This window comes from Colletotrichum godetiae (assembly GCF_030913485.1).
Source record: "Colletotrichum godetiae strain CBS 193.32 chromosome Unknown BDP55scaffold_9, whole genome shotgun sequence".
Taxonomy (NCBI): Eukaryota; Fungi; Ascomycota; class Sordariomycetes; order Glomerellales; family Glomerellaceae; genus Colletotrichum; species Colletotrichum godetiae.
The window spans coordinates 819979-846291 of record NW_026851257.1 but is presented as its reverse complement, the minus strand read 5'-3'; the positions used below and the strand labels follow the sequence as shown (position 1 = coordinate 846291).

The 26313-nt window shown below is 54.0% G+C and overlaps 9 protein-coding genes across 9 annotated transcripts; 4 read left to right on the top strand and 5 right to left on the bottom strand.

Moving 5' to 3' along the window:
- Positions 1 to 1604: 1604 nt before the first annotated feature.
- Positions 1605 to 2180, bottom strand: BDP55DRAFT_629200 (uncharacterized protein; the record flags this gene model as incomplete). Its single annotated transcript, XM_060571992.1, has 1 exon — positions 1605 to 2180. The coding sequence occupies one exon, from the start codon at positions 2178 to 2180 to the stop codon at positions 1605 to 1607; it is 576 nt and encodes a 191-aa protein (XP_060432927.1).
- An 853-nt stretch (positions 2181 to 3033) lies between these two features.
- Positions 3034 to 4843, top strand: BDP55DRAFT_433105 (mannose-1-phosphate guanyltransferase). The gene is made up of 4 exons (XM_060567540.1): positions 3034 to 3287; positions 3422 to 3465; positions 3596 to 3742; positions 3820 to 4843. Exons 1-4 carry the CDS (start codon positions 3281 to 3283, stop codon positions 4714 to 4716), a joined length of 1095 nt encoding a protein of 364 aa, XP_060432926.1. The 5' UTR covers positions 3034 to 3280; the 3' UTR covers positions 4717 to 4843.
- A 639-nt stretch (positions 4844 to 5482) lies between these two features.
- BDP55DRAFT_691933 (glycerol kinase) lies at positions 5483 to 7186 on the bottom strand (the record flags this gene model as incomplete). Its single annotated transcript, XM_060577044.1, has 2 exons — positions 5483 to 5901; positions 5962 to 7186. 2 exons carry the CDS (start codon positions 7184 to 7186, stop codon positions 5483 to 5485), a joined length of 1644 nt encoding a protein of 547 aa, XP_060432925.1.
- A 4233-nt stretch (positions 7187 to 11419) lies between these two features.
- On the top strand, positions 11420 to 12179 carry BDP55DRAFT_726030 (ESCRT-II complex subunit; the record flags this gene model as incomplete). Its single annotated transcript, XM_060579081.1, has 2 exons — positions 11420 to 11969; positions 12067 to 12179. 2 exons carry the CDS (start codon positions 11420 to 11422, stop codon positions 12177 to 12179), a joined length of 663 nt encoding a protein of 220 aa, XP_060432924.1.
- Positions 12180 to 12355: 176 nt separating this feature from the next.
- Positions 12356 to 15206, bottom strand: BDP55DRAFT_433089 (BRCA1 C terminus domain-containing protein). Its single transcript, XM_060567539.1, has 3 exons — positions 14493 to 15206; positions 13091 to 14441; positions 12356 to 13043 (listed from the first exon to the last, which is right to left on the bottom strand). Exons 1-3 carry the CDS (start codon positions 15011 to 15013, stop codon positions 12414 to 12416), a joined length of 2502 nt encoding a protein of 833 aa, XP_060432923.1. The 5' UTR covers positions 15014 to 15206; the 3' UTR covers positions 12356 to 12413.
- A 465-nt stretch (positions 15207 to 15671) lies between these two features.
- BDP55DRAFT_546407 (GMC oxidoreductase) lies at positions 15672 to 17479 on the bottom strand (the record flags this gene model as incomplete). Its single annotated transcript, XM_060568652.1, has 2 exons — positions 15672 to 17204; positions 17273 to 17479. The coding sequence occupies 2 exons, from the start codon at positions 17477 to 17479 to the stop codon at positions 15672 to 15674; spliced, it is 1740 nt and encodes a 579-aa protein (XP_060432922.1).
- Positions 17480 to 18227: 748 nt separating this feature from the next.
- On the top strand, positions 18228 to 20175 carry BDP55DRAFT_691930 (cytochrome P450; the record flags this gene model as incomplete). Its single annotated transcript, XM_060577043.1, has 6 exons — positions 18228 to 18651; positions 18706 to 18888; positions 18951 to 19431; positions 19485 to 19768; positions 19827 to 19928; positions 19991 to 20175. The coding sequence occupies 6 exons, from the start codon at positions 18228 to 18230 to the stop codon at positions 20173 to 20175; spliced, it is 1659 nt and encodes a 552-aa protein (XP_060432921.1).
- Positions 20176 to 20396: 221 nt separating this feature from the next.
- BDP55DRAFT_691929 (short chain dehydrogenase) lies at positions 20397 to 21850 on the bottom strand (the record flags this gene model as incomplete). The annotated part of the gene is made up of 4 exons (XM_060577042.1): positions 20397 to 20575; positions 20763 to 21048; positions 21181 to 21465; positions 21734 to 21850. The coding sequence occupies 4 exons, from the start codon at positions 21848 to 21850 to the stop codon at positions 20397 to 20399; spliced, it is 867 nt and encodes a 288-aa protein (XP_060432920.1).
- Positions 21851 to 23661: 1811 nt separating this feature from the next.
- BDP55DRAFT_433018 (uncharacterized protein) lies at positions 23662 to 25228 on the top strand. Its single transcript, XM_060567538.1, has 4 exons — positions 23662 to 23937; positions 23986 to 24090; positions 24147 to 24520; positions 24575 to 25228. Exons 1-4 carry the CDS (start codon positions 23785 to 23787, stop codon positions 25038 to 25040), a joined length of 1098 nt encoding a protein of 365 aa, XP_060432919.1. The 5' UTR covers positions 23662 to 23784; the 3' UTR covers positions 25041 to 25228.
- The last annotated feature ends 1085 nt before the right edge of the window (positions 25229 to 26313 follow it).

Here is a 26313-nt window from a genome sequence, read left to right as displayed (position 1 = left end):
ATGCGGATCTCGGCCGGGGTTTATTCGGATCTTACCACGGAAGGGTGGGGAGGACCGGGCTACCCCTTCCAGAATCGAGAACTGACACGAAGAGACCCCCAAGACAGGTGAGGTGAGGTCAATGGAAGGCTCGAAATAGGGAGGGAAAACAAAAACTGAACTATCCGCATCTGCCCGCTGCCTACCTGTAGGCTGTAGACAAGGCCAATTGCAAGCTGACAGGCTGAGCAGCAGCAGCGTCAGAAGCCAAATGGCAAAAATGGCCACGGCCGAGATTCGACGCCGGGCGGTCCCGGGATGTGGATTGTGGGTTTTCTTCTCTCTTGACTCTGGCATGTCACGTTGGTGCTGTGACCCCCACTTTTCGGCATGTTCAAGCGTTCTGGAACTGGAAGTGCCCATGGCGCCCCCTAGAGGCTTGGGATGATGGATCGTGGGCCGGACGCGGTTGTTTGAGAGGAGAGGAGGTGAACACGTACGTCACGTCGCATGTTGAGCGATTTGAGGATCCTCCCCGCCGGGCCTATGGTACGAAGGCATTCCCCTTCTCAAGGTCCCAAGGGTGGCTCAATTGACCATTTTCTTGGGAATCGATGTGGCTTTGCACAGAGGGGCGACTTCCCTTTTACTCCTCCACCCCAACTTTCCTGGTCACGAGATGGGGATTTCTGCCGCGGCATTGGATCTGTGGCATAAGGTGGGATGAGCGTCCCCACTAGCTGAGGCGTCAAGGCGAAATCTGTCCTGACTTGGCCATGATCATTGTTAGCTGTTGTAGGCTTGCAGCGCAATGTGGGCGAGGTGCTGCTTTCTCGAAAGCGCCGAGACATGCTCATCAGCCGAAGAGGAAAAAAGATGCCAAGGGAGAGAGATATGTAAGTTTGAAGGCTTGATAGCTCGAAGGAAGGGATGCAACGCTGGCATTCGTCGTAATTGCGGCGCGGACTCGTAAACACAACACGAGCCTGCAGCTGAAGGACGCTCGTGTCCCGGGCGTGGGCGTCCTCTTCTCTCCTCACCAAGACTTGATCTTCCGGGTTCCCCAGCATTTGTTCCCGTGATGCTGACGGACGACGGGCAGAGATGCACGCAGCACATCCGGGGGACAAGAGGAGGCAAAAGTCGCGAGTTTAGTACGGGCCCGCCGGTCAGCTGTCTTCGGATGTGTAGGGAGAGCCCTTGCAGTCAAGGTTTTGAGCGAGCCAGACTCTAGCGACAGTGGCCTGCGACATGTCCAGTTGCGGACTTAGGACGGGCGGTCCAGTATCGGATTGCGGCGTACGACGGTCTACCGTTTCGACGTCCCTCCTAGTAATGGCAAAGATGCTGTGCCCCGTCGATTGGCTTCAACTTTGAGTACTGCGAGCGGCAGCGACAAGCAAGGGAGAGCGGAGACAGGCATGAGCAAATTCGTCAATCTCGGCAGGGGAAATTGGGGGTAAGGCTGGGTTGACGAGGCCTCGCTGGAACTCGAACATGTTTGGCGGGTTGAGGTGATATGGCTGGGTGCCAATGTGCTATGCGCCAGGAGTTATGTTGCCATTGGGGCTGACGAGTCGCCGCAATCTCGAACTGGAACGTCGAGTCCTCAAAGTCCCCATCGTTCAGTTACACCTCCACTTTTCCCTCTGTGTTGCGCCCATTGAGAACCTGGGAAAGGCTCGGAGGGCCGAGTAGTGCGTCTGCCATTGCCGAACGTGTTGTGAACTTGTGATGGTGTATCCCCACACACGGATCGCCGGGAGGGTAGGTATGTTTGCGTCCTTGTACGGAGTATCTGTATGCGTGTATGCGTGTATGCGTATGTAGCCTCTCAGGCTGTGCTCATGCTTTCGTACGGATGGATTTTTGAGTTTGGGTACTGATGCTTTCCGTAGTGTATCCGTACAGATAGAGTAAGGTAATAGAGGACGGGAGCGAAAGTCGAAAAGCTGGAGAAAGTGATGGGTGGCAGCCCCTGACAGCTGGGCCTTGCCTGAGCTTGGGGCTGGGCTGGGCGTTGCGGCGTAGCGTCGTTGCATGGTCCTTTCCGTCCAGGACAGTGGACTTGTTCCTTTTCCCTCCTCTCGCCTCGAAGCCCCACTCTTGTAGACGGGATGGGATTGGATGATGAGATCACATGGGGGCACTACGCACGGGGAGAGGAGGGAGGTCATTGGATGGGATTCCGCATTGGCCATTTGAACGGTACGTCTTCCGGTATACGTACCTCGAAATTCGATGAACCAGGAAAGAACAGTGAATAGCGTCCTACCTACCTACCTTTCTTAATATCAACGACCTCACATCTCCCAAGGCGCAATCAGCTACAAGCAATATTTCCGTATGTTAAGTTTATGATGGGAACGTACAAGAATCCAAGTGCTAGCTATCGTTCATCCAAGGTAGGGCAACGTGGAGTGGTGGATGACTCTGATTGGGATATAAAAAGTCTAGAACAATGTACCAGAAATGCCAGACACTTCGCAACCCAGCATGTTGGTGCTAATCCCGCCCGTTAGTGTACCCGTTCGAGCCCCCCATTCCGCCCCTGGGCCCCTTCTTCCCCCCCCTCTCTCCCCCTTTGGGTGCCCTGTTCTTCTTGCCGTGCTGCCCCCAATTGATTGCCCATCACAGGCAGCCCAGCAAAGTACTTTACCATAGAAAAAGCAGCGACGAGTGACTTCAAAGTTGCAATTGACCGGGACCTTGGGGGGTACAGATGTCGTGTCATTTTTGAAGGTGCCTTCTCCCTCACCACCCTGCGCCTCTTTTCGCGTCTCTCCTTCTCTTTCTGCCTTCCCATCTGTGACCACTGACCAACCGTGGAACCTCTGACCTCCCTTTTTTTCCCCCCCCCATCCCAACTTTCTGGCCTCCCTTCGTGGCTTCCTTCACTGCACTCGCTCAACCTCTTGCCTTTTGCAACTTTCTCCCCCAAAAGGCCTTCTTCCACTTTCCCATCTTCGGATCTTCTGTCTACAAGCGGGACTCCATTGTATACCCTTCTGGAGAAAAGACACGCCTGTCTCTTTCTCTCTTTTAACAACCTTCTAATCTTTTCTGGAACCCATCGAGCTACCCCTTTGGTCACCAAATATCCCCTCCGAAAAAGCGCAGCTTCCCCTTGTCGCCAAATCCAGTCACACCGACCAGGCTAAGAGAACCTCTTCCCTCTTTCCACTGTTCACACACTCGTTTACACACGCACCTCCCCACGGAAGCTACCACGTCTTCCATTCTCTGCGTCGCTCAACGAAATCGAACCATCACATAACCCCTCAACCACAATACCATCAATATGAAGGGTAAGCACGAACAGCTACATGCGCTTCCGCCTGCCCCAATTCCAGCCTTGCCCAGTGATCTACTGTACTCGAGGCTGGCAACAGGCGCATTGTGAGGTCGGCAGTGATGCAGACTTGCTAATTTGTTCCAACAGCCATTATTCTCGTCGGCGGCTTTGGCACTCGTCTTCGCCCTCTGGTACGTCCATTTCTCTCCCTAGCTTGAAGACACAGCAGCAGCTGCAGCAACAATAGATCTCTGCCAGCTGCTGCTCTACCTTCCACGCCCTGATCGAACATGTTGCTGACCTGGTTATTCCAATGCGCAGACCCTCACCCTCCCCAAGCCCCTGGTCGAGTTCGCCAATAAGCCCATGATTGAGCACCAGATCGAGGCTCTTGCTGCTGCTGGTGTCACCGATGTTGTCCTCGCTGTCAACTACCGCCCTGAGGTTATGGAGAAGCACTTGGCTGAGGTGGGTCTTTCCCAGAGCTTCCCCTCTACAGCTATTACCGACGGGGGAACATAAATACTGACTTCATGCCTCAACAGTACGAGAAGCGCTTCGGCCTGAACATTACCTTCTCCGTCGAGACCGAGCCCCTCGATACCGCTGGTCCTTTGAAGCTGGCCGAGAGCATTCTTGCCAAGGATGATACCCCCTTCTTCGTCTTGAACTCGGATGTCATCTGCGACTTCCCCTTCAAGGACCTGGCCGAGTTCCACAAGAACCACGGCGATGAGGGCACCATTGTTGTCACCAAGGTCGAGGAGCCTAGCAAGTACGGTGTCGTTGTCCACAAGCCTAATCACCCCACCAAGATCGACCGTTTTGTCGAGAAGCCCGTGGAGTTCGTTGGCAACCGCATCAACGCCGGCATGTACATCCTCAACACAAGCGTTCTCAAGCGCATTGAGCTTCGCCCCACCTCGATCGAGAAGGAGACCTTCCCCGCCATCGTCAAGGATGGTCAACTGCACAGCTTCGATCTTCCCGGCTTCTGGATGGACGTTGGTCAGCCCAAGGACTTCCTTACCGGTACCTGCCTGTACCTCACCTCCCTCACTAAGCAGGGTTCCAAGGAGCTTGCCTCCCCTTCAGAGCCTTACGTCCACGGCGGCAACGTTCTGATTGACCCCACTGCCAAGATTGGCAAGCACTGCAAGATTGGACCCAACGTGACGGTCGGCCCCAACGTCGTCATTGGCGACGGCTGCCGTCTTCAGCGCTGTGTCCTGCTGCCCGGTTCCAAGGTCAAGGACCATGCGTGGGTTAAGAGCACCATTGTCGGCTGGAACAGCACTGTTGGCAAGTGGGCTCGTCTTGAGAACGTCACTGTCCTCGGCGACGACGTGACTATTGGTGACGAGATCTACGTCAACGGTGGCAGCATTCTCCCTCATAAGAGCATCAAGGCCAATGTCGACATCCCCGCCATCATCATGTAAAACCAAACCAAACAACCCACAAAACACTATACCCGGGCCTGGACGAACACTCTGAGGGTTCGCACTCTTCACACTTCTTGTCTGCACGCCTGTTCTTATCGACTTTCTAATTCCAAGTTGCGATACGATTCACCACTCCACTCATGAGTCTTCAAACTTCAAGAAACGGGGGGCGGAAACCAAACACTACATTTTTGGCTGGCGTCGGCAGGGGGAATCATTTGGCGAGCACAGAAAAGCACTTGGCTTTGCGATGTTTAACTTTTTTTTTTTTTTTGCGTTTGGGAAAGATGATGGTCCCAATTTCGTTACGAAATGCAGACAGACGGTGTCGAGGGCTGTTTCCCCAGCTTGGAGGATATCTCCCTCGATGTGCCGTGAACATGGAAGACTCCCAACCGTGGAGTCATCTGTGAGACAGATGACAATAAAGATGATACCTGTGAATTTGATGCTCCGAAAGTGCTCCGTGATAGTGACAATCTATCGTGTTGCTCATGCGCATGTCATGCGAGTATCTCATGATGTGGTGTGGGGGGAAGGAGGGGTGGAGGGATAGATGACGGATCACATTTGCGCCTTCCCTGTGTGGGCGGGAGAGTGGGTGCATCAAGCAAGGCAAGAAACTGACTTGATAGGTATCCTGTCTAAACGAAAACACCTTTCCCAATATCAAACCACCATCCAAAAATAGGCTTCTTTATCTTTTCTGTATACCATTTACTCCAAAATAAAACCCCCTCCAAAATCACATGTTGCTACACTTCTATTCCGCATTATCACGCACCCATCCCCTCGACATCTCAACAGCCTGCTCCCACTTCTTGAACATCTTTTGACTCGTCTCCTTGTCGAGCGCGGGCGTAAAGATCTTGCGCCCCGTCTGGTTGACGTGCTTGAGGTCCTCGAGCTCGTCCCAGACGCCCAACGCGAGGCCGGCGGCGATGGCGGCGCCGAGGGCCGTCGTCTCGCGCATGGCGGGGCGGTCGACGCGGATGCCGCTGATGTCTGCCTGGGACTGCATGCAGAGGTCCGAGTTGGAGAGGCCGCCGTCGACGGCGAGATTCTCGAGGGCGTGGCCCGAGTCCTTGGCCATGGCGTCGAGGATGGCTTTTGTCTGGTAGCATGTCGCTTCGAGGGTCGCGCGGGCGATGTGGCCTTTTTGGGTGTGGGCTGTGATGCCGACTGTTTTTGGCATGTTAGTCATGTGAGGTGAGTGAGTTTGACCGAGAGATGATGACTTACACAGAGTTCCCTTGGCGTCGTCGATCCAGTACGGCGCAAAGAGGCCGCTAAATGCTGTTACGAAGACGACGCCGCCGTTATCCGGAACCGTCTCGGCCAGCTCCGAGATGCGAGACGAGTCCTCGACGAAAGACAGGTTCTTGACGAGGAACTTGACGCCCGAGCCCGCGACCGCGATGCTGCCCTCGAGGGCGTACACGGGCTTCCTGCCTTTGCCGAAATCGTACGCGACGGTGGCCAGGAGGCCCGACTTGGATATGACGGGCTCCTCGCCGACGTTGTACAACAGGAAGCAGCCCGTGCCGTAAGTGTTCTTCGCCTGGCCCGGGGAGAAGCCGCACTGACCGACGAGGGCGGAGGATTGGTCGCCCAGGCAGCCTGCGATGGGCACACCCTTGAGGACACCGCGAGCAAAGGAGCCGAAGGCGGTCGGGTCGGAGGAGGGGACAATCTTGGGGAGGTGGATCTTGGTGCGGTCGATGCCGAAGAAGGAGAGGAGGGTGTCGTCGTATTTGAGGGTGCGGAGGTTCATGAACATTGTTCGGCTGGCGTTTGTCGAGTCGGTGACGTGGATCGCTGCATCGCCCTTGTCTGCGCCGCCGTTGAGGCGGTAGATGAGCCAGGAGTCGACGGTGCCGAAGGCGAGGTGGCCCGCGTCGTAGGCCTCGCGGATGGAGGGGACGTTGTCGAGCAGCCAGCGGAGCTTGACGGAGGAAGGGTAGGTGGACAGGGGCAGGCCGCAGATGTCCTGGAGGGCGTCGGCGCCGGGGCGGGCACGGAGTTCGCGGACGAGGGAGGTGGTGCGGGTGTCGGGCCAGACGACGGCATGGTGGAGGGGTTCACCGGTACGAACGTCCCAGAGGACGGTGGTCTCGCGCTGGTTGGTGATGCCGACGCCGCGGATGTTGGCGGCGGAGTAGCCCTGTTCGGCGAACTGGGCCATCGCCTTTTCAACGCATTCTTCGACCGAGGAGAGGAGCTCGAGGGGGTCGTGCTCGTGCCAGCCCGAGTGCGGGTAGTGGTTCTCAAACTCGATCTGGTGGCTTGCCACGGGGTCGCCGAGGCCGTTGAAGATGAGGAAGCGCGTCGAGGTCGTGCCTTGGTCTATGCTGCCTACGAACCAGTGCTCCTTGAGTTCTTCTTGGGTCTCGGTGATGCCGGCTGGGAGGTGTTCGGCCGGGTCTGCGGCCACGCGCGGGCGTTTGGATTCTCTTGTCTCGGCCATTGTGTTGTTGGCGGTGCTGCTGTAGTGGTAGGTTGTTGGTAAGTCAAGAAGAGGAGAGAGGGGCAAGAGTGAAACAGAGAGAGAGGGAGGGAGAGAGGAAATACTAGGGATATCTTGAGGGAAAAGAGGACGGAAACGAAGGAGGGGCCGAGGAAAGAGAAGCAGAAGAAGCTAAAGACTAAGCAAGCTGGGGCTCTGGGGACTTCAATGGAGAACGGGGAGGGTCGGGGGGAGCACCGGGGGGTATCACGCGGAGAGAAGAAGCAAAGCCGACAACGCCCCTGGGGTTGTACGGGAATTGTTTCTGCGGGAACGCGAATAGCAAAGGGGGCCGTAAGAGCCGGCGTGGGTGGCGGGGCGGGACGGGGGGGAAGACGGGAACAAGTCGGGATCGTGAATTTCGCAATGGAGCACGAGGCGATGGGCAGTGAGGATATGTGTGTGTACAGGTATAGGTTGTGGCTCTTGTGTGTGGATGATGACTGACTGTCTAGCTAAATATGCCGTCCCTCGAGGAGGCTGGTCGATGGTGGTGGTGGTGGTGGTGGTAGTATCAAGGACGGCGGGAGACTGAGACTGAGACTTTGACTGAGACGAGGTATTACAGGGCTGTTCATCTCTTGAAGCTCTTACGTCTGCCAAAGCTGCGTCTACTCCAGCCGCACGAACACCGCCGCCGTTGGAATTAGTCTCAACCGTGTGTGCCGTGGCATTATTTCCCAGGGTCGTCTTTGTCGTCTGTGTGGACCTCCGCCGCTGCGACGACAAATTTCGGACGGACATGTGCTGCGGCGGCCCCAGCTTCAGCTTCGCGCCGGCGCTCGGCATGATGTCAGAAGCGGGCGTGGGGCGCTGATTGGAGGAAGAATTGAGGGGTTTGGGCGTCGCGCGAAGCTCCCGCTGCTGCGGCGGCATGCGACTGGGAGCAGCCGTTTTGCACGTGTATGTCTTGGTCTTGTCATTCTCACTAACCTCATCGACGCTCTCACTTGCCCGGCGGTCATGTATGCCACGCCTATGGGTTGTCCATTGTCTCCATGGCTTCGAGCTCGACTTCAAAGTCAAACCCGGGCTGGCACCGGAGACGACGGGACCCAGAAAGGGGGAAATCCTGGGGAGTGATTGGGGAGGTTTAAGGACGCGTGAGAGCATTAGGGGGATTCAGGGGGGAGTAATGAAGAGTTAGACTGGGTCTCTGTAAGTCGTAGATCGAGCTTGAGGGGGCTCGGGAATCGAAAGGATGTGCTGCCTGCATACGATTACAATGTGTGTAGCGAATAATACAGGCGAATCACGAATGTCTGTTGAAGGATGTCGGTCGTTTGTCTTCGCGAAACTTTTTTTGCGCCGCTGGCTTCGCGGGTGAAAATTCCGAGGTGCGTTTGATGGAGCCATGGGGCTCTCGGGTCTGTTCGGGGTTTGAGCACCGAAATTCTCCATTTTTGGGTGATGGGTTAATGGGGCTGCTGGGGTCTGGGGTCGAGAGATTGACGGTCCTTCACCGAGGTGAGGGTGGTGGGCGGAGTCTTACCGACGCTGGCTTGTGACTACTAACATTGTAGACTTCCAGGTTGGTTGTGACGGAACAGAGCGTTCTGTACTGGCAGTAAGCCATTTGCTTGTAATAACTTCTTGTTCATTTAGTTCTGTTGTGAAGGAGGAAAGATGGATGAGTCTAGCAACCTAGCTCAGGTGCCTCCATGAAAGACTGGCCAGAGTTTTCGAGATGTAGGCGGGTAACGATGCAAGGACCGTGGGTCTGTGTGCCGGGTTTCGTTGGTCTGCTCTAATGAAGTTTTACTCCTTGAGGTTAGCACAACTTACATTAGCTCAGAAGCTGAACCTGTCTTTTCATCCCGATTGATATCACTTCCAGAGTTGGGTTTGCGAGCTGATTCTCTATGGTAGAGGATACAGATGTTTCAAAGAATGGTAGAAGAGAATGCGAATGAATGCTTGGCGAGATTGTAGTAGTAGCGATGTGAGATGTGCGGTTCTCGCCTGATCCAATCTACACGTTAGATGTATTCCCGGTGATTCCGGGACCAATCGAGCAGTGCGTGGATGACCTCAAAGGTCAGACGTTTATACTTGCGCTGAGCAAACCATGAAGCATCTTGTACGAGACTGATGAGTCGTAGGTTTACTCTTTTGTGTGGGAGCTCACCCTGGCCGGTGAACTGGCCGTCTGACTAATGAAGCTAGCTGTTATGACGAGGGCCGAGTACGCTCTGCTGGAAATGCAAAGATTTAGAGGCCTCGGTTTGACCTTACACAACGTACTAAACAATTCTCAATGACAACTGGGAACGCACCTATTTTAGCAATTTGTGTTTCTGTGAGGCATGTTCTTCAGCATCAACCGCTTCCTCGACGACGACGTTGATTGCGCGAATTGTCTTTTAATTTCACAATTGTCTTTCCTCTTGAGCTCCACACGAACGAAATCTTGCGCACAGAGTCATCCAGGTACCGTTGAACGTTTGGAATGTTGCTGTGATGTAGATGACGAGATAAGTAGCTCGTTCATCCTCTCGAGGTAGGTTCTTACTCATCACTGCGTACTTCGTGGGTTTGAAGGGGCGGGGTGACGATTTGCCCAAGCTTCTTACTTATATCCTACTACTCGTCAGCGTTTCTTGTCATCGATCAAGGGTTCGGTATGCTGTATATGAGACCACTGAGACTTTGATGCATCCTGTACAGCCGCTATTTCAATAATATTGTTGTCCAGTAGAAAAGAGTGATGTCCGATCAGAATAAAAGAAGACGGAACCGTAAAAATCAACACTGAGCAATAGTAAACACAATCAAAACCAGCAGAGAGTGCCATTTCACCACAAATAACCAGCATAAAACGATCTACCGCTCGAAAAAGAACTGCAAAACTGGCAAAAGCTCAGCGATTCGAGCTTACGAGGTTGCGAATGCCTACGAAACCTCAGTCGTGATTTCATGCCAGTCTTTTTTGCTCACCCGCTAGGCTACCGCGGCTATGTGTGCCGTAGCACATCTGGATTTGTTTTGGAATCGTTCATATGGGATGGAGCATGGCATACTCTGGGCTTTGAGTTATGGCGCCGGGAAGAGGGGGTTGTGGATGAGAAGGGTACCTGTATGCCCGGTTGATGGTGTATCGTGGAGCCTCACAGAGTGTGAGGTGTACGACGAGCAGGCATGGAGGCATAAATGGAGGAGAGTGATATCTCAGGGTTATGTCAACAGGAATTGACTAGGTGTGGTAGAACGGGCTGGGAGTTGGCTACAAAAACCGCATGGAGTAAGAATACTGCCTAGTAGGTGATTTCTATTGATAGACTTGATGACCCGCGCGCAGATATTCAAGTCGTGGGTCAAGTACTGCTCTCGCACTGAATAACCTGCGGGATATCAGTGACGCATCGAAAAATCTTGTCTCTCATTGGTACTGCTCATGACCTGCCTAATGTCCCTACAACAGATTCCGATCTTGTCATGCCAGAAGCACTTACACCCTGTTGACCAATGGTGGAGCAAGCCCTTGGGTCTAAACACCAATAACGCGGCGCCTGGGAATAATTTCATTAAACAGATCACTCTTACTTCGTAACATGCGCATGAGTCTCGAAATCTCGCACTCTGACGATGAGGATCAAGGCCATGACAAAGTGAAAGCCAAGGGCTCTTTGAGCCTTGCAATAGGGTCGGGTAGATCACGCAGTTGGCGGGAAGATACCACTGATGATCCCGATAAAAACAGCAGTAAATGATCTCCAGTAGATCCCACAAAGCGCAGATTCCAGCAGTTCAAGTACAAGACAAGCAGCTATGAGTTATGATGCGTTGGGCCTTGGCCAAGAACTGGCTGGACGACTTACATCAGGGCTGCCAAGGTTTTCTGCATAGATGATTGAGCTCCCGATCTAGGGTGGCATACAGTTCGTTCCAAATCCAAGAACTACAAATTCCCATCAAGTATTCATATAGCCATCAAGAGAGATTGTATTGTGGGCGAACCACCTCATCCCGAACCAAGAAGCCGGAGAACTGCTCAGGCCCCACTCCAACGGCCCCCGCAGCGGCGAGCTCTGACCATCCCGGCGTCTCCACCGACCGCAAATCCCTACCCCACCATGGAGAACCCCTCGGTGCTCTCTCTCTCTCTCTCCACCACACTGCAGTGACGCTTCTTCCCAGCTCGCGACAGCAAAGCTCCAACATCTCCCATCACCACAATTAACCACAACCACGCAAATGGCAGCAACAACAGCCTCCCCCTTCCCCTTCCCCCGGGAATACTCCTTTCCCCCCTTCTTCACCCGCCAAACAAACCTAACAACCCACCACGCCCAACTCGTCAAATGGTCCGACCTAATCCTCTCCTACTGCCGCCACCACCGCCTCTTCAAGCTCTCCCTCGGCACCGCGATCCCCTCCGCCTCCTCCTCCTCCGCCCTACCGCACGCCCTCCCAAACCACAACGAGTCCTCCCTCGCCAACGAACCTACAACCTTCTCCCCCGCGACCGCGACATCCTCCGCCGCCGCCGCGCCCGAGGAGCTCTTCCACAACAAGACGCTCAATAAGCGCCTCAGCCTGGCCGACGCGCGCGAGGTCCTCGAGTTCATGCGCAAGGACGGTCGCGCCGAAGCATTGCCGGCTAGCACCGACGTCTTCTGGGTCTACTGGCGTACCCCCGACGAGTGGGCCGCTGTGATTGAGGGCTGGATCGACGAGACGGCGCAAAAGGGCGTCGTGCTGACGCTGTATGAGCTTACAGAGGGGGAGAGCACCAGGGGCACAGGTGGGCAAAACAACCTCTCCTCTCTCTTGAGAATTCTTTCAACCCCGCAATGTGAAGATTGGAGCCGTGAGCTAAGAATGATTCCATGTGTGTACAGAACTCCACGGCCTCGACCCGGACCTCCTGTCCAAAGCGCTACAAATCCTGGTGAAGCGCGGCAAGGCCCAGATCTTCGGACAAGAGGACTCGCAGGGTGTAAAGTTCTTTTGATCTCGCTCTATCTTCTACCTCTTCTTGATGATAAAAACGACGAGATAATGGTCTCCCTCTTTTGCGAATCTCTAACTAGACATACCACGTTGACACATTATTCCTCGAGCCGGTCGTAAACAAACACAAAGTCCCAAGGCCTTGACCCGAAAGCATACAACTCCATGCCAGCGCGTATATACAATGTACAATCCAAAGCCTACCAATTAGTCACCAAGCTAAGCCGAACGGCGGTCATAGGCTCTTCTGGAAAAAGTTCCGGGCAAGGTACTTCTCATCAAAGGAGACTTGCTGCTTCATGGCGACATCCAACAGCCAGTCAGCTGCGACGATGCGCGGTTCCATATGGCCCTTGCGCGCCATCTCCTCAAACTTGGGCCAGAGGGACCGCTCGTCGGCGCTGTTAGAGCTTAGGAGATAGACGGGCTCTGGTGGCGCGCCTCCGTCCTCCTCTTCCGTCGTTGGCTTGATGGTTGTGCCGCTGCGTGCGCGGTACAGCTTGAACATGGCTCCGTTGGCCTCGGCGATGGCTTTGTAGCTTTCGGGTCCGTTGCAGATGTTGTTCGTACAGTACACGGGGACTGTCCACAATAGCTTGCCAAGATTCGCCCTCGCACGCGAGACTGCGGTCTCGAGCTTGACACCAAATTTGGCTTCGTTTTCCTCGTCGTTGAGGAGGAACTCGTCCGGGTCGGGGGCCTCGCCTTTTTCAAGAGCCTCATCGATGAAGTTGGACGATAGGACGGTAGGCCCCTTAGCCAAAGTTTTGAGGAACTTGACTGTCCGTACCATGTGGGGAGCGGCGAGATAGTCACAAGGCTTGTCATCTTGTACGATAAGAATACCCATGTCGCGAAGTTTTCGCTGCGACCTGTTAGTTCGGCCAATTCAAAGGAACTCAAGCGACTTACCCTCTCTGTGTCCTCCTTGGACTTGGCGTTAACCCATCTCGTGAAACCCGTAAGCACAATCCTCATCTCCACGTCTGGACGTAATGATTTCCGCTTCTTGGAAGGCCTTGAATCTTCATCCTCCTCATCCACATCCATTGCCTGTGCTGGGCTCGATGTGCGGCCTCTTTCCCTGTCAATTTGATCGGCGGCACGTTTACCGCCCCATGGCCCTTGCTTATCCTTGCTGCGCTTCTTCTCTTTCTCGTACAACGCAATATCGGGAGCAATGCGCTGTAGGTTGGTCAGAGCCTTGCTTTTGGCGCTTCGGCCTCCGGTCGACATTTCCGAGGGCGTATCATTCTCCTTTCCGCGGCTGCCCTTCTTAGGGCGTATAGGCGTCATGAAGCTATCATCGATGGTCTTTTCGCTCTTGTCCTCTTGCCTGCCTATCACAACCCCCTCGGCGGGCCCATGCAAGTATGAGTTCTCCTGTGCAGCCTCGAGAATCTTGCGCTTCCTCGTCGCTTGAGGCGACAGCCCCTCTTCACCACCGGGGTAGTAGGTTTCTCGCAAGCAATACTCGTCGAAGAAGGTTTGACCAATCACCTCGCCCAGATTCGTGCGCACTGGAAAGTGAGAATACTTGGGGACCGTAACCCTCTGCATCTCACACTTGGCGTAGCTCTCTTCGATCCACAGGTGGTTGACTGTCTCGATGTTCCAGTCCTTGGCCGCCTCGTATTTCTCACTGCTGCTCCTTGCAGTGATAAGGTGTGTGTTCTCGGCCTTCATCGTCTTGGTGTATGTGGCACCAGTCGCCTTGATCAGATTTTCAAGGTAAATGCGAGCGTCACCGCCGTAGTTGGAGAGACAGATCTTGAGACCTTCAAAGCCAGGGATGCCGTTCTTGGGAACTGGGTAGTGGAGTAGACGGCGAAGCGGTGATGTCCATTCATTGTGCGTTATGAGGTGGTAAAGCCATGAGAGATTGCCGATGTCCTTTCCTGACTGCGCAGCCTTGACGTACTGTTCACCGTCACGATACTGGCAAATAAAGTAGTCGCAATCGTCAACATCGTCGACTACCTTACCACCACCATTGTTGATGAGTTGCTTGACAACTTCCAGCGATCGTGGGGTAATGCTGAGGTCCTTTGAAAGCATGACTTCCTTGTCCCGGAATATCGTGGCTGGTTTTCGTGGGCCATCACTGAGGTAGTTGGGGCTTGTTGAGGTTGCTCCGTTGAGCTGGTCATATGTGGGAATTTGCACCTCGCTTTGGTTCTCTTCACGGCGAAGGATTTCGGGATCGGGGAGCAGATAAGGAGCTTCAGGTATACGTTTGCCAAGCCTGAAGCAGTCTTCGAACCTAGGGTATGGGTGAGAAGTGGCTCGAAGCACCAGGACGCTCCAGACTTACCAGTGAGGTAGAACCATCTTGCAATTGAGGCCTTTCTCTTTGGCGATGACACACTTTGGATCTTCCGTAGTCAGAGCGCAGATATGTGTGGTCTGTCGTGTGACGTCGGCGCCTTCCATGCCACCCATGGCCAGCGTAGCACCGATAATTGTCTCCTTGTCGATTTCAGGCAGACCAGCAGTTGTGAGGATGACCTTGGAAAAGAACATGCGGGGATCGGGAGAGTAAGGCCGGACCTGCGCCTGTTTGTTCTTCTTGACTGACGCCTTGATCCAGTCGGTATTGACGACTGGGATCATGAAGGCTTGGGTTTCGGTGAATTGGGGAAAGTCGATGGTGTTGGAGATGATGTGGGAAACGGCTTCGAGCCTGAGGGAGCCATCGCGTCTTGGGTCGAGAACCGTTCCGCCACGACCCTCCACGATGCCAGCGTACTCGCTGATTTCTTTGGGAGCTAGGTGGGCACTCGGTACGAAGGCGAAGGTACATTCTGCGAACAAGCCCTTTGCCTGTTCAGCCATGGTGGGCGATCGGGTGAGGCATGCAATTGGGAAGAGCTGAAGAGCTGAAGAGCTGGCGGGCGTCGAACTCGAGGTCAGAACATACGTAGGGCGATTTTTGAGTTGTGCCGTCGGAGTGATGTTTGCGCAGAAAGACCGGTGTGGGCGTAGGCAATTAGGAAAGGTGAAGGCGATTTTGACGCGAAATTGTTAGCGACGCGGCCGGGTGGAGGACGCGAGGTGAGCTCGCCGTCACGTGTAGCTATCTGGCTAGGTACAATAATTTGTGTGGTCCCTGTAGTGCCGGAGGAGTATCGATACTTCGTCCATTAAAAGCGCGATTGGGACGCGTCCAGGGAAGCATCCGCCAACCAGCTGGCCGTTTGGCACATACATCCGCCACAAACCGCCCATCAAAGGGCAGTGACATTCTTTCCCCCCAAACAAACTGCAACCTTAATGCAACTACGATGGCACTTGACACTATGGATGATGTTCCTGCAAAACAAAGTCTCATTGCCAAATATGGTCTTTCGAGATAGCCGGTATCCTTGCATCCAAACTCAATTGCTGCGCTCTTAACGTTATGATCCCTGGTTTCATCTCATTCATTGCTATGGATACTTCCTACTTAGACATACGGCCCCGAAGCTATTAATCTCTTCTTACAAAATGGCGCCTACAGACTCGCCTTGATCAAATCGGCAGCCCGCTCGGCGATGCCATAGACTGTCGCCTGAGGGTTAGCACGCACTGTAATGGGCACAATGGAAGCATCAGCCACCCGCAAGCCACGGATCCCATGCACCCGCAGCTTTTCATCTACCACTCCGCCAAGCTCCCGAGGCATCATGGAGCAAGTGCCCGTGAAATGATGAGCGCCAACTGCCGTCTTACGTACGAACTCTTTGGCTTCCTCGAGATCTGTCAGAGCGTTGGCGGGACTGCGCTTTCCGCTCGGCTTCAGCTGACTTCGGAGCGGCTCGCTTGTGGCGATCTTCTCCAGGAGCTGAATATGTCTGGCCAGGACCTCGACGTCGAATGGGTGCGATAGGTACGCTGGGTCGATGGCGACTGCGGGCGAATCAAGGGATGCAGAAGTGATGTGGCTTGACCCTCGCGACAGTGGATGAGCGAGGAGCAGCGCTATCGTGAAGTACTTCTCTTCGCCAGGCGGCGGCGCTGCCATAGTTCCGTCTCCGCTGAACAATGCGAATCCAGGCAACGACAGGTAGTACCCCGAGGGTTCCGAGGACGACGTCAAGACGGACCGCACGTATGCCTCGAGGGCCTTGGTGAACTCTGGCGTCGCACTCGTTTTGGGCCCGCTCAAGTTGTCAAGAAGCTGGGTCACATCCTCGCCAGCGGGCAAAGGAAGCTGTGCAGTTGCTACAGTGCCGCTTCTTGAGAACGGCCCAGTGCCCTTACCATACGCCTCCATCGCAGCTCCGACAGCAGCTGGCTCCTGGCGAATAATGCCATCTATGGTGTCGAGTTCTGGAAGGGCCTCAAAGCTTGCGCCGACCATAACGTGGTTCTGCAGGTTCTCGCCGACGTGCGGGTTATCCAGAACGACTTCAATGCCGAGTTTACCAAGAAGCTCTCCGTTACCAACGCCGGAGAGCTCAAGGATTCGTGGCGAATTGAGAGTGCCAGCAGTCAACACAACCTCTTTCTGTGCTGTTGCTGTTATTGTCTCGCCATCCTTGGTGTATTGAACACCGTCGGCAACAACCTCGCCAGCATCGGACTTGAAGACAATCTTCTCTACCAGAGCTCCGGTCACGACTGTTAAGTTGGACCTAGACTTTGCCGACTGTAGATACGCGCTGCCGGCGTAACTTCTCTGTTTTGTCTCTGGGTCTATAGTGTCCGGAGTGAGACTGCTGCCGACTCCTTGCCCACTCAAGGGATCGCAAGTGTCCGGGAAGCCCAGACTGCGAAGAGTGTCTTGCCAGATCTTGGGCCAGAAAGACTCCGCATTATCCGGCAGAGACAGCTTCAGTGGCCCTGTACCTTCACCAGTAGCGATGGAATAGGCCTTCTTGGAGGCTTCATTGAACGTAGGCCAATCCCAGCCGGGGTTGCCCAAGCTGGCCCACGCCTCGACGTTGGACCGTGTGGTGATGGTAAAAGAGAGGCCATTGAGGGCACCTGAGCCACCAAGGAGACGGCCTTGGGGCACAGCAATCTCACGACCACCTAGTCCATCCTGCAAGCGATTCACTATCAGTAAAGCGGACTCCCAAGAAAGCAGCAGCTGGTCTCAGAAACACTCACTTGGGGTACCGTTCGGAACTGCCAGTCAGAGGGCGTTTTGACAAGACTGGGACCCAGTGCGGGAATATTGACTCGAGGGTCTGCCGTTTGGTCTTCGCCCGCTTCGAGCACCAGGACCTGGACATCTGGGATCTCAGACAGACGAGTGGCAACTACTAAGCCGGCGACGCCGCCACCCACAATGATGAAGTCGTATTTCGCAGCCATTTTGAGAGACAATATAATGAGTAACGCAACACGAGTGATTCTGCAAAAGCGAAAGACTTCGTTGGAACTCTGGTCACTGTTAAATCATGGCAAGTTTCCGAGCCCGAGACGTCTAAGATTGTGTAGGATTGCGGCAAAGCATTAGTCGCCGTAGCGCCGAGCGCCCATCCGGCATCTCCCCGGCGGGCGGCCGTATTGCGCCAACATACGACACTGAGCCGGCCAACCGTTTCTGGCACCGTTCAAGCAGGTTCCACTGCAGGGTTACATCCTTACGACTTTGTTTCTGCATCAGGGGTATGACAGTTTGGGACGCAGACCCTCTCACTTGCCTGGACCCCCGGTCAACGACTGTCAAGGGAGAACCTGGTCAGTATCCGGGTATCAAGGTTATCGGGATGACCCATGATCACCACGGCGCGATACTCAACTATGTACCTTTGATCAACGAGTACAATCTCCAGGACAATATGGAAGATGCTGTGATGCGTGCTGGATTGCATCCCAGTTATTGGACACTAGTCAGTTCCTGTGGCATGCTGTTACCCCTCAGGTAACTCACGACAGATTGTCGAGGGATAGGCTAGACCCAGCCATAGCACTAGGCATCATGTCGGGTTTCGATGACTGCTTGACTGGCGGATGTTTATCGACTCCGAGCTCAGGTCGAGTTATCGGTGGCAGACTTCAAGAGAGAGAGCGCCTCGAGCTTGTTCGAATTGACCAAGTGCAACTCACAAACTTCACCATGAGTGACCTTCTTGATTCTAGTTACCAAACCGTCCTGGTCTACGGCCTTGGGCTCCTTTGCGGCGTTGCCGTCCATTGGGGCATCTTCATTCACGGAGAATGGCATGTCCAGGCTCCTCAGATTGCTCTGGGTCATTTGTGGCTCTTCTTTTGTTCCGCGGCTCTCAGCTATTACTACAAGGGCTCAACTGTTGGTGATCTATGCCATTCAGTCTTGATACTATTCGCCGGCTATCTGCCTGGGCTTTTCACCAGTATCACCCTCTACAGACTCTACTTTCATCGACTGACAACTGCTGGTTTCAAAGGCCCGTGGTACGCCCGGGTCACCAAGCTGTGGCACGTCTGGGCCTGCAGAAACTGCAAGAATCACCTGCTCTTGGAGGATTTACATGAGCAGTATGGAGACTTCGTGAGAACAGGTAAGCGGACAGTCAAAACAATCTTCTTGAAACATACACTTACTGGTAAGCTAGGACCTAGTGAAATCACTGTCTTCCACCCAGGAGTCTTTATGGCTGTAGATGGTCCCCGGTCTGAATGCATCAAGTCTGAGTGGTACGACATTCTGCACCCCGATCGTGCGCTTGTCACGACACGCATCAAGCCCATTCATGCTGCCAGACGCCGTGAATGGAACCGTGGGTTCTCGGCACAAGGTATGACCCCATAGATCTTCGGAATCATGAGCCTATCTCTAACGTGCCGTCCCGTACTACAGCCCTTGTTCAACACGAGTCAAAGATTCTCAAGTATATTGAGCAGCTAGACGTCTGCATCGAGGCGGATGCCAAAGCGCATGTTGCTTCAGAAGTCCGGAACCTGTTCTTTTGGTTTGGCTTTGATGTCATGGGAGACTTTGTCTTTAGCAAGTCATTTGATATGCTGCACCAGCAGCAGTGGCATCACATCATTATACGGCTGCAGCGTGCCCTCTCGCTGCTTGGACCGTTCAGCCCTGCTCCATGGCTCATTCAGGTCGGCTTCAAGCTGGGACCACGGATCAGCGTCCTCAAGGACTGGTTTGACATGGTTGCCTGGTGCGAGCGGCAGATGCGTGTCAGACTTGATGACGGAACTCCTAAGCCAGCCGTCCCTGACCTTGCCTACTACTTGATGGAGCTGAACGACGGCCAGACTGAGTTCAAGGATCGGTTGCCATGGCTTTATGGCGATAGCTTGCTGGCAATTGTTGCTGGAAGGCATGTTTTATCTCTCCAACCTCGTGGGTGAATACCGACTGACAAATGTACAGTGAGCCGACGGCTGCTGCCTTGATTGGCATCTTCTGCGAGTTGGCTAAGCACCCCGAGCACGCCGACAAGGTCTATGAAGAATTGAAAGACGTCGACGCTACCAATCTCAAGACTCTTACGAGCCTCCCGCACCTCAACGCCGTCATTAACGAAGGTCTCCGCTTGTACCCAGCCCTCCTCACCGGCGGGGCCAGGAAAACCACGGAGAACGGGGCCACGATCGGTGGGACTTTCATCCCACCAGACACGACAATCATTGCCCCGCGTCACGTTATATCCCGAAGTAAGCAATTCAACGGGGTGGTCTTTCTGTCAGTTCTCAGCTCACATGTTATCTACAGGAGAGGACTGCTTCGAGCGGGCCAACGAGTTCATTCCTGAGCGATGGAGTACGCGGCCAGAGATGATCCGCAATCTTGCAGCTTTTGCGCCATTTGGAACAGGTATGGCGACCTTTGTTCTTTCTCTACTATCTGGTCCACCCTGATCGACTAACCATTTACAGGTCACCATAGCTGTCTTGGTCGTTTCCTGGCCACTGACACTATGCGATTCGTTGTTGCTAGACTTGTGAAGAAGTATCACTTCCGCCTTGCACCGGGAGAGACGGGCAACCGAGTCTTTGACGACGTTAGGGATCAGTTCACCTCTAATCCGGGTCCCCTGTCACTGTGTTTCGAGTTGAGGTGATCATACTAAGTTTAGACAATATACTATGTAGTCACTTAGAGTTTAGCCAAGGTACCAAGAAGCAAATCGTATCATTCTTTCTTTTTTCACAAATGTATTTCCAATGTTGAGATGTTGATTATTCATACGTAAGAGCATTTGCTATATTGGGCTATCTCTAGGCGAACATGGCGAGCAGGTCAACAACCCATGAGGTTGCTATCGTCCACTCCGGAACTATCTCAAGCAAGGCTAGTGTATGGCCACCCGTTGATACCGCTGGTCAGCAGCTGGCCGGATTGGATCGCGCCGGTACCCTTTTTGAGCTCTTCGACGTCCCAGTTGGCCCAAACAGTACGGCCGTTCAGGAACGCGGCTTCGGGACTTGTCAGCCACACCGTGAAGTGGGCAGGGAGTTGGACTGCAAGCCAGCGCGCGGGAGGATGTCAGCACCTTGTTCGGCCCGCTAGAGCTGCAACGGGAAGGAGAAGCAGGGGGTGTTGAAGAGAGGGAGGGAGGGAGTGGAGGGGAGCCGGGACGGAGAGGGAAATCTGGGCAGATGGGTGGACAGGGGAGGGAATCGTAGGGAAAGCACAATGGAACTGCACCTTTATCCATGGGGAGCGCCTCGGCCTTGGCGCCACTCTTGGTGAAGATGTCGGTCTCGACCATGCCCGGGTGAAGGGTCACCGCGAAGATGTTCGGGTTTTCCGCCGCTAGGAACTCAATGATTTTGGTTTGGGCTAGCTTGGACGCCATGTAGGCGGACAGGCCTGGCAGGGCGACTGCCGGCAACGCCGTTGTGCCGGTGGTGAGTGCGACGATGGACGCATGCGAAGGGTTCGCCGTGGGGAGGAACACCTTGCTGACAAGGTATGTTCCCTTGGTGTTTGTCTGCACATGGTGTAAGTGTTCGGACCCTCTCGCTCACTTTCACCCTCGCTCACTCTCTCACTATTCACTAGGTATTCACTTGTGGAGAGAGAAAGAGAGAGTTGTTTTCCGTCAAGGGGTAGTCTGATTTACCTCAAAACTCTGCCACCAGTCATCGGTAGCCGACCCCGCGACAGGCGACGGCTTAGACACATAGCCAGAAGACAAAACAAGAATATCCCACTTGCCGATCGCGGCTGCCACCTTGATCAACGTCTGTTCGTCCGTGATGTCCACAGCGTGAACATCACTCTGCACAGACGACGGCAAGGAGGCGGCCGTCTCGGCTATGGCGGCCTCTGTGCGGCCCAGAAGACTGACTCGAGCGGCCCCGGCAGCAGCAAAGGCAAGGGCGGTCTCTCGGCCGATTCCACTACCCTATTCGAGAGAGAGGACAAAGCGTCAATAGAGAGATTCCTAGGTAAGCAAGGTATCCGTACGGATATATTGCGGATACAGGACTCGCGCGATATAGAGTTGTGAAGGGAGGAGGGGGTGAAAAGCTCCGATCTTTTCGGGTCAAGGCTAGGCATATTCGGAGGGGAGAGGTCATCACAGAGGGGCCGTGTATGGGGGAGGGGGCTGGGCGAGGGTCGATGTTCACAACCAGGGGAAGAGAAAAGGAAATGGATATCGTGGAACTTACCGCGCCTGCCACGATGACCGTCTTCCCCGCTGCGCTGAGCTCCGGGCGGGAGGGCGAGATAGCCTCGTAGGTATCGTTGCGCCATGTCGGCGTGGCGGAGGGCAGAGGGGGTTGCATCTTGAGTTTTTTTTGAGCGATATTGGATTGGGAGACCGCGAAAAAGGAAACGTTCGAGCCGAGAACGGGAATATGTAGCGTCAGCCTTGGAAGTGGCGAGATAATAGATTTCAGCGAGGCCAGAGAGCGATATGGAAGTATGGATAGATTGAGTGAAGCGTGGGGTAAGTAACGGGAATGCCAGAAACAGTCTCGAGCTATCGCGAGCTAGGCCCTGTCTTTTTATCCCCCCCTCTCTTCCTCATTGAGCTGAGCTAAGACTTCCAAAGTTCGGGTCTTTGGTTACAAACTCCGTGATGTGCAGCGTTGCGGCGCAGCTCGCTCCTTCGAAGACACTATAGCCCTGACCAACCGGCTGGCTGGATGGACGGCGATGTTGCCTGCTCAGCATCTCTTGGAGGGTGCAGATAGCTGACCGGTATCCGTAAACAAGTCACACAGGAGCGACGGGCGTTATTCTCCACCGACAACTCGGGGACTTTGGTGAAACCTGAGATTGAGCAACGAACTGACACCTGTGCCTTGCATAATTACCGGAAGAGGGATAAACGTAAGCCTCGTTGCAACATCACCATGGCCGTCAAGGTAAGGCAAGGCACGCACGCTTCCCCCCTAGTAGAAGGTGCAGACAACCCCCGTGGTGGGAAGCATTGTATCCAAACGGGACAACAAATGCGCGGCGCGGCGGCGGGTGCTTTGCTGAAGACTGTCTTTGTCTTTCACATGGTTGCTTTTGTGGTTTGTGTGGGACTCGGTCTGCTATGTATGGCCCGTTGACAAGGGTCTCTAAAAGTTTGATATATCAACTTGCAGAAACTCCACTTTGAAACTCCCCCCACACCTCGAGACTCTTGAATAGACTGGGGAACGGTTGACCCCTGCAATTCAAAATGGTAGAGCGGGGAGGCCAAGTCTTCTTAGAGTCCCATCATACCAGGGGGGGGGCCCTCGTTAGACCGGACAAGACTTTGGGACAGGTAACTTGGCAAACCCTTGAGGGTTGATGAGGCTGTGGAGTTTCTCTATCACGTACATGACGAATTCCCGATCACATCTGAGAAGAGAACAGTCATGTGGGAAGAGCATGGTTCCCTATCGATATTACCCACACGTGCAGCAACACCAGGCGGGTGGTTGGTCCTAAAACACGACGACTGTCACGAACCATTGCCTATCTACTATTCAACTATCGCTTGCTGCAAGCCTGCAGAGGAACCCGAAAGTGGTGAGTGTTAGAGTGTGAGTGGGGAGGGAATGGGATGAAAGAATGCAGTGTCATGCAAGCGCAGAACCCTCTTACTGATTCATGTCATCCCATCTTGTCTCCCTTCGATCAGATGAGCAGAAGCCTCGCCGAGTAGGCTTATTACCGAGTGGGTGGCATGCAGGAGGAGGAGCCGAAGAGGGAGGGAAGCATGGTTCGGCAAGGTAGTGCAAAGTACATACATTCTGTCATACTTACAAGGCCATCTCTCACCCTCATTCTCAGACTAGTATCAAAGTGGCCGGCAGACACACCAATAAGCTGGGAACTACCGCAGAGTAGGGTGACATCGACTTGTGTCTCATCGTCTAGTTCACCCTTTCGTCCACTTCTTTTTTGGGGTTTCCTGGCCGTGATTGATAGACGCGGGAACCACGTTTCGTCTTTGTGGGATGAGAACAAGACAGAGTGTGTCTGTTTGTAAGAGAGGGTGGCGGCGTGGCCACCCGGCGGCTTTTTGATGCGATGAGCGTCGTTCCCGCACCCCCCATAAGAGATGAAGGCATCCCCCGCGCGTGCTATGCCGCGAGGGCGGATGTCTTTCGGGCTGGTATCCGGAAACTCTCTCTCTCTCTCATTGCTTGTTGGCATCCGAAGCTAAGGCAGTAGACCAACTGACTGGGTCCAATCGCATTACACACTTTGAAGAGCAGAAACGTATTCGCTCATCATGCCTGGCGCTGGATCAAGAGGCATTAGCCTCCTAGTATGGATTGTTGTCTTTACCGTTGCCGATGCTTCGTTTTTGTGTCTACGAGCATGGTCAGCGAGGGTGATGAGAAGATCCTTCTACTGGGATGATGGAATGATCATCTTTGCATTTGTAAGCCCGTCACTCCTATTCTCTCTCATAGAGAACTAACAGTCATAGGCCAACATCGTTGCGCTAGAAGGTGTTGTCATCTGGGCCATTTACAATGGCTTGGGCAAACACACTAATGAGTTGACTTTGGACGAGTATGCTGTTCAATTCAAGGCAAGTTAGATATGCCATCCCATGAGCTGAAACGATCTAACACATGCTTCTCACAGCTCATTCTAGCTAGTGGTGTCACATGGCTTCTAGGAACCGTCTTCATCAAGATGGCCATCCTTTGGCTATACACCAGAATCTTTTCAACGGCAAAGTTCAAGCGCTGGTCGCACATCCTCATGGGAGTGACGGGCGCCTACGGTGTCGCATTCCTCATTCTGTTCATGAGCAGATGTACGCCCATGTCGCAGCAGTGGGCACCGGTCGAAGGTGGTCATTGCCGCGACATCACCGTCGACCAGCTCGTCTCGGTAACCATCAACATTGTCGTCGACATTGCCATGACCGCACTGCCGATGCCGGCGCTATGGGGTCTCCAGATGCCCCTTAGGAACAAGATTGCCGTCAGCGCCATGTTTGGCATGGGTTTTGCGTAAGTTGTCTTCTTCCTCATAGACCGAGGCAGCAGCTGACTTCTACTTCACAGAACAATCGCAATCATGATTTGGCGTCTCGTCAACACAGTCACCACCATCGGCGACCTCGACTTCGTCTACAACCTCCACGACATCGGCCTCGTCAGTCTTCTCGAGCTCTGGATCGGCATCATCATCGCCTGCCTGCCGACCCTTGGGCCCCTCTTCAAGACCTATGTCAAGCCGGCTGTCTCCAAGTTCGGCTCCAAGCTCACGAACCCTTCGACGGACAAGGGCGGTCAGATCAACCTCAAGGACCTGACGAGCAGCAGCGGCGGCCACAGCATCCGCCACCCGCGTCGGACGTACGACAAGCTGGGCGATAATACCTCCGTTGTGGACCTTGAGCGCGCCGAGCTGACGACAAAGTGCCAGTTCTCCCCGGGAGCCGAGGCGCCCAGGGGCAGCAGGCCGGTCATCTACGTTCATCAGGACATTGCGTCGCAGGAGACTTGGAAGCGAGGGGCGCAGGCTTAGGCCAGGGACGGGGGGCATGGAAGGGAACGGGGAGTTACGGCCGATGAATGAAATTTATTCGAGATATGAGATATGTACACTTCTTGACGCACCATTTTACCTTGTAACTATATAGTGTTTTCATTTGTCTTCACTTGTCACAAAACTTCCTCATGAATCACCGAAGGAAACATTCAAACATCCACATTTCTATCTTGAAGTTGAGCAGGCTCGGGAGTGTCTCACACATAGTGCTTGCATCTGCAGACATCGTACACACTCTGGAGAGACTTCCGGGAGATTTTCCAATAAATCAAGGTATCTCAATTACTTGCAGCCAGACCTCCCTGGGAGTCCGTGTCGATCACACTCTCTCGGAAAGCGGCACGCCTGACTCTTACTCGCCCAGCAACGCCCAGACAGCGTTCCTGACCAAAGACATGGGAATCCTGGGAACACATGAGAAAGGCAGAGTTGGGATGACAACAACGATGACCCAACTCCACAGCGAGGGAAGGGGGGCGGGCAATCTGTCTACACTATCTGCCATACGCCGAGCCCCATCCCGCCGGTAGTGGGCAGGCAAGTTCATCAAAAAAACGAAGACAAGACAGACCCTCTTCGTGTTCAGTGGCCGGCTACTGGTTCCAGCAAGGAAGAAGCTTTTAGTTCTCACGGCTTTTAGAGTTACACACGTGGGGACAAACTGGAGTCAAGTCGGATAAGGTAACGGGAACTCACAGACGACGTTCGTGAGCCTTTTTTCTCAGAGTTTACATCCGAGCACCTTGCGAGAACGACTGGGACCCAAGTCAGGTAGACGTATCCACATAAAAGTGTACCTGCCTCTTTAATATAACGTTGAACTCTCATTCGCTCCGTGATAAAAACACGTGAGTATCTTGAGACTTGGAAAATGGGTCGAGGTGCAATCAACTTGCACTGCTTTCACTGCTTTCACTGCGACATCAACGTAGCACCACCGGTTCCCGATCTCTTATGGATCACAAGAGTCTGGATCGAAACCCGTGTGTCACTATCCAGCATCCACTGTCCGCGTACCCTTGGACAGTGGAACTCAAGGGCAGAAACCAAGAATTGGCATCTTTTAGACTTTCACGATGCAGGTCGTCTCCTTCCGGTTACCAGTTTTTGATCCCCCCAGCCCAGCGCAAATGCTACGACTCTTAAACGGAAACCGCTTCAGGGAACGTTTCCTTGAGGGATCCCTTGCTTTCACCTCGACTTCTGGTTCAAACTCCGGCTTCTGGTTGGTTTCGCGACCTTTCCGTGA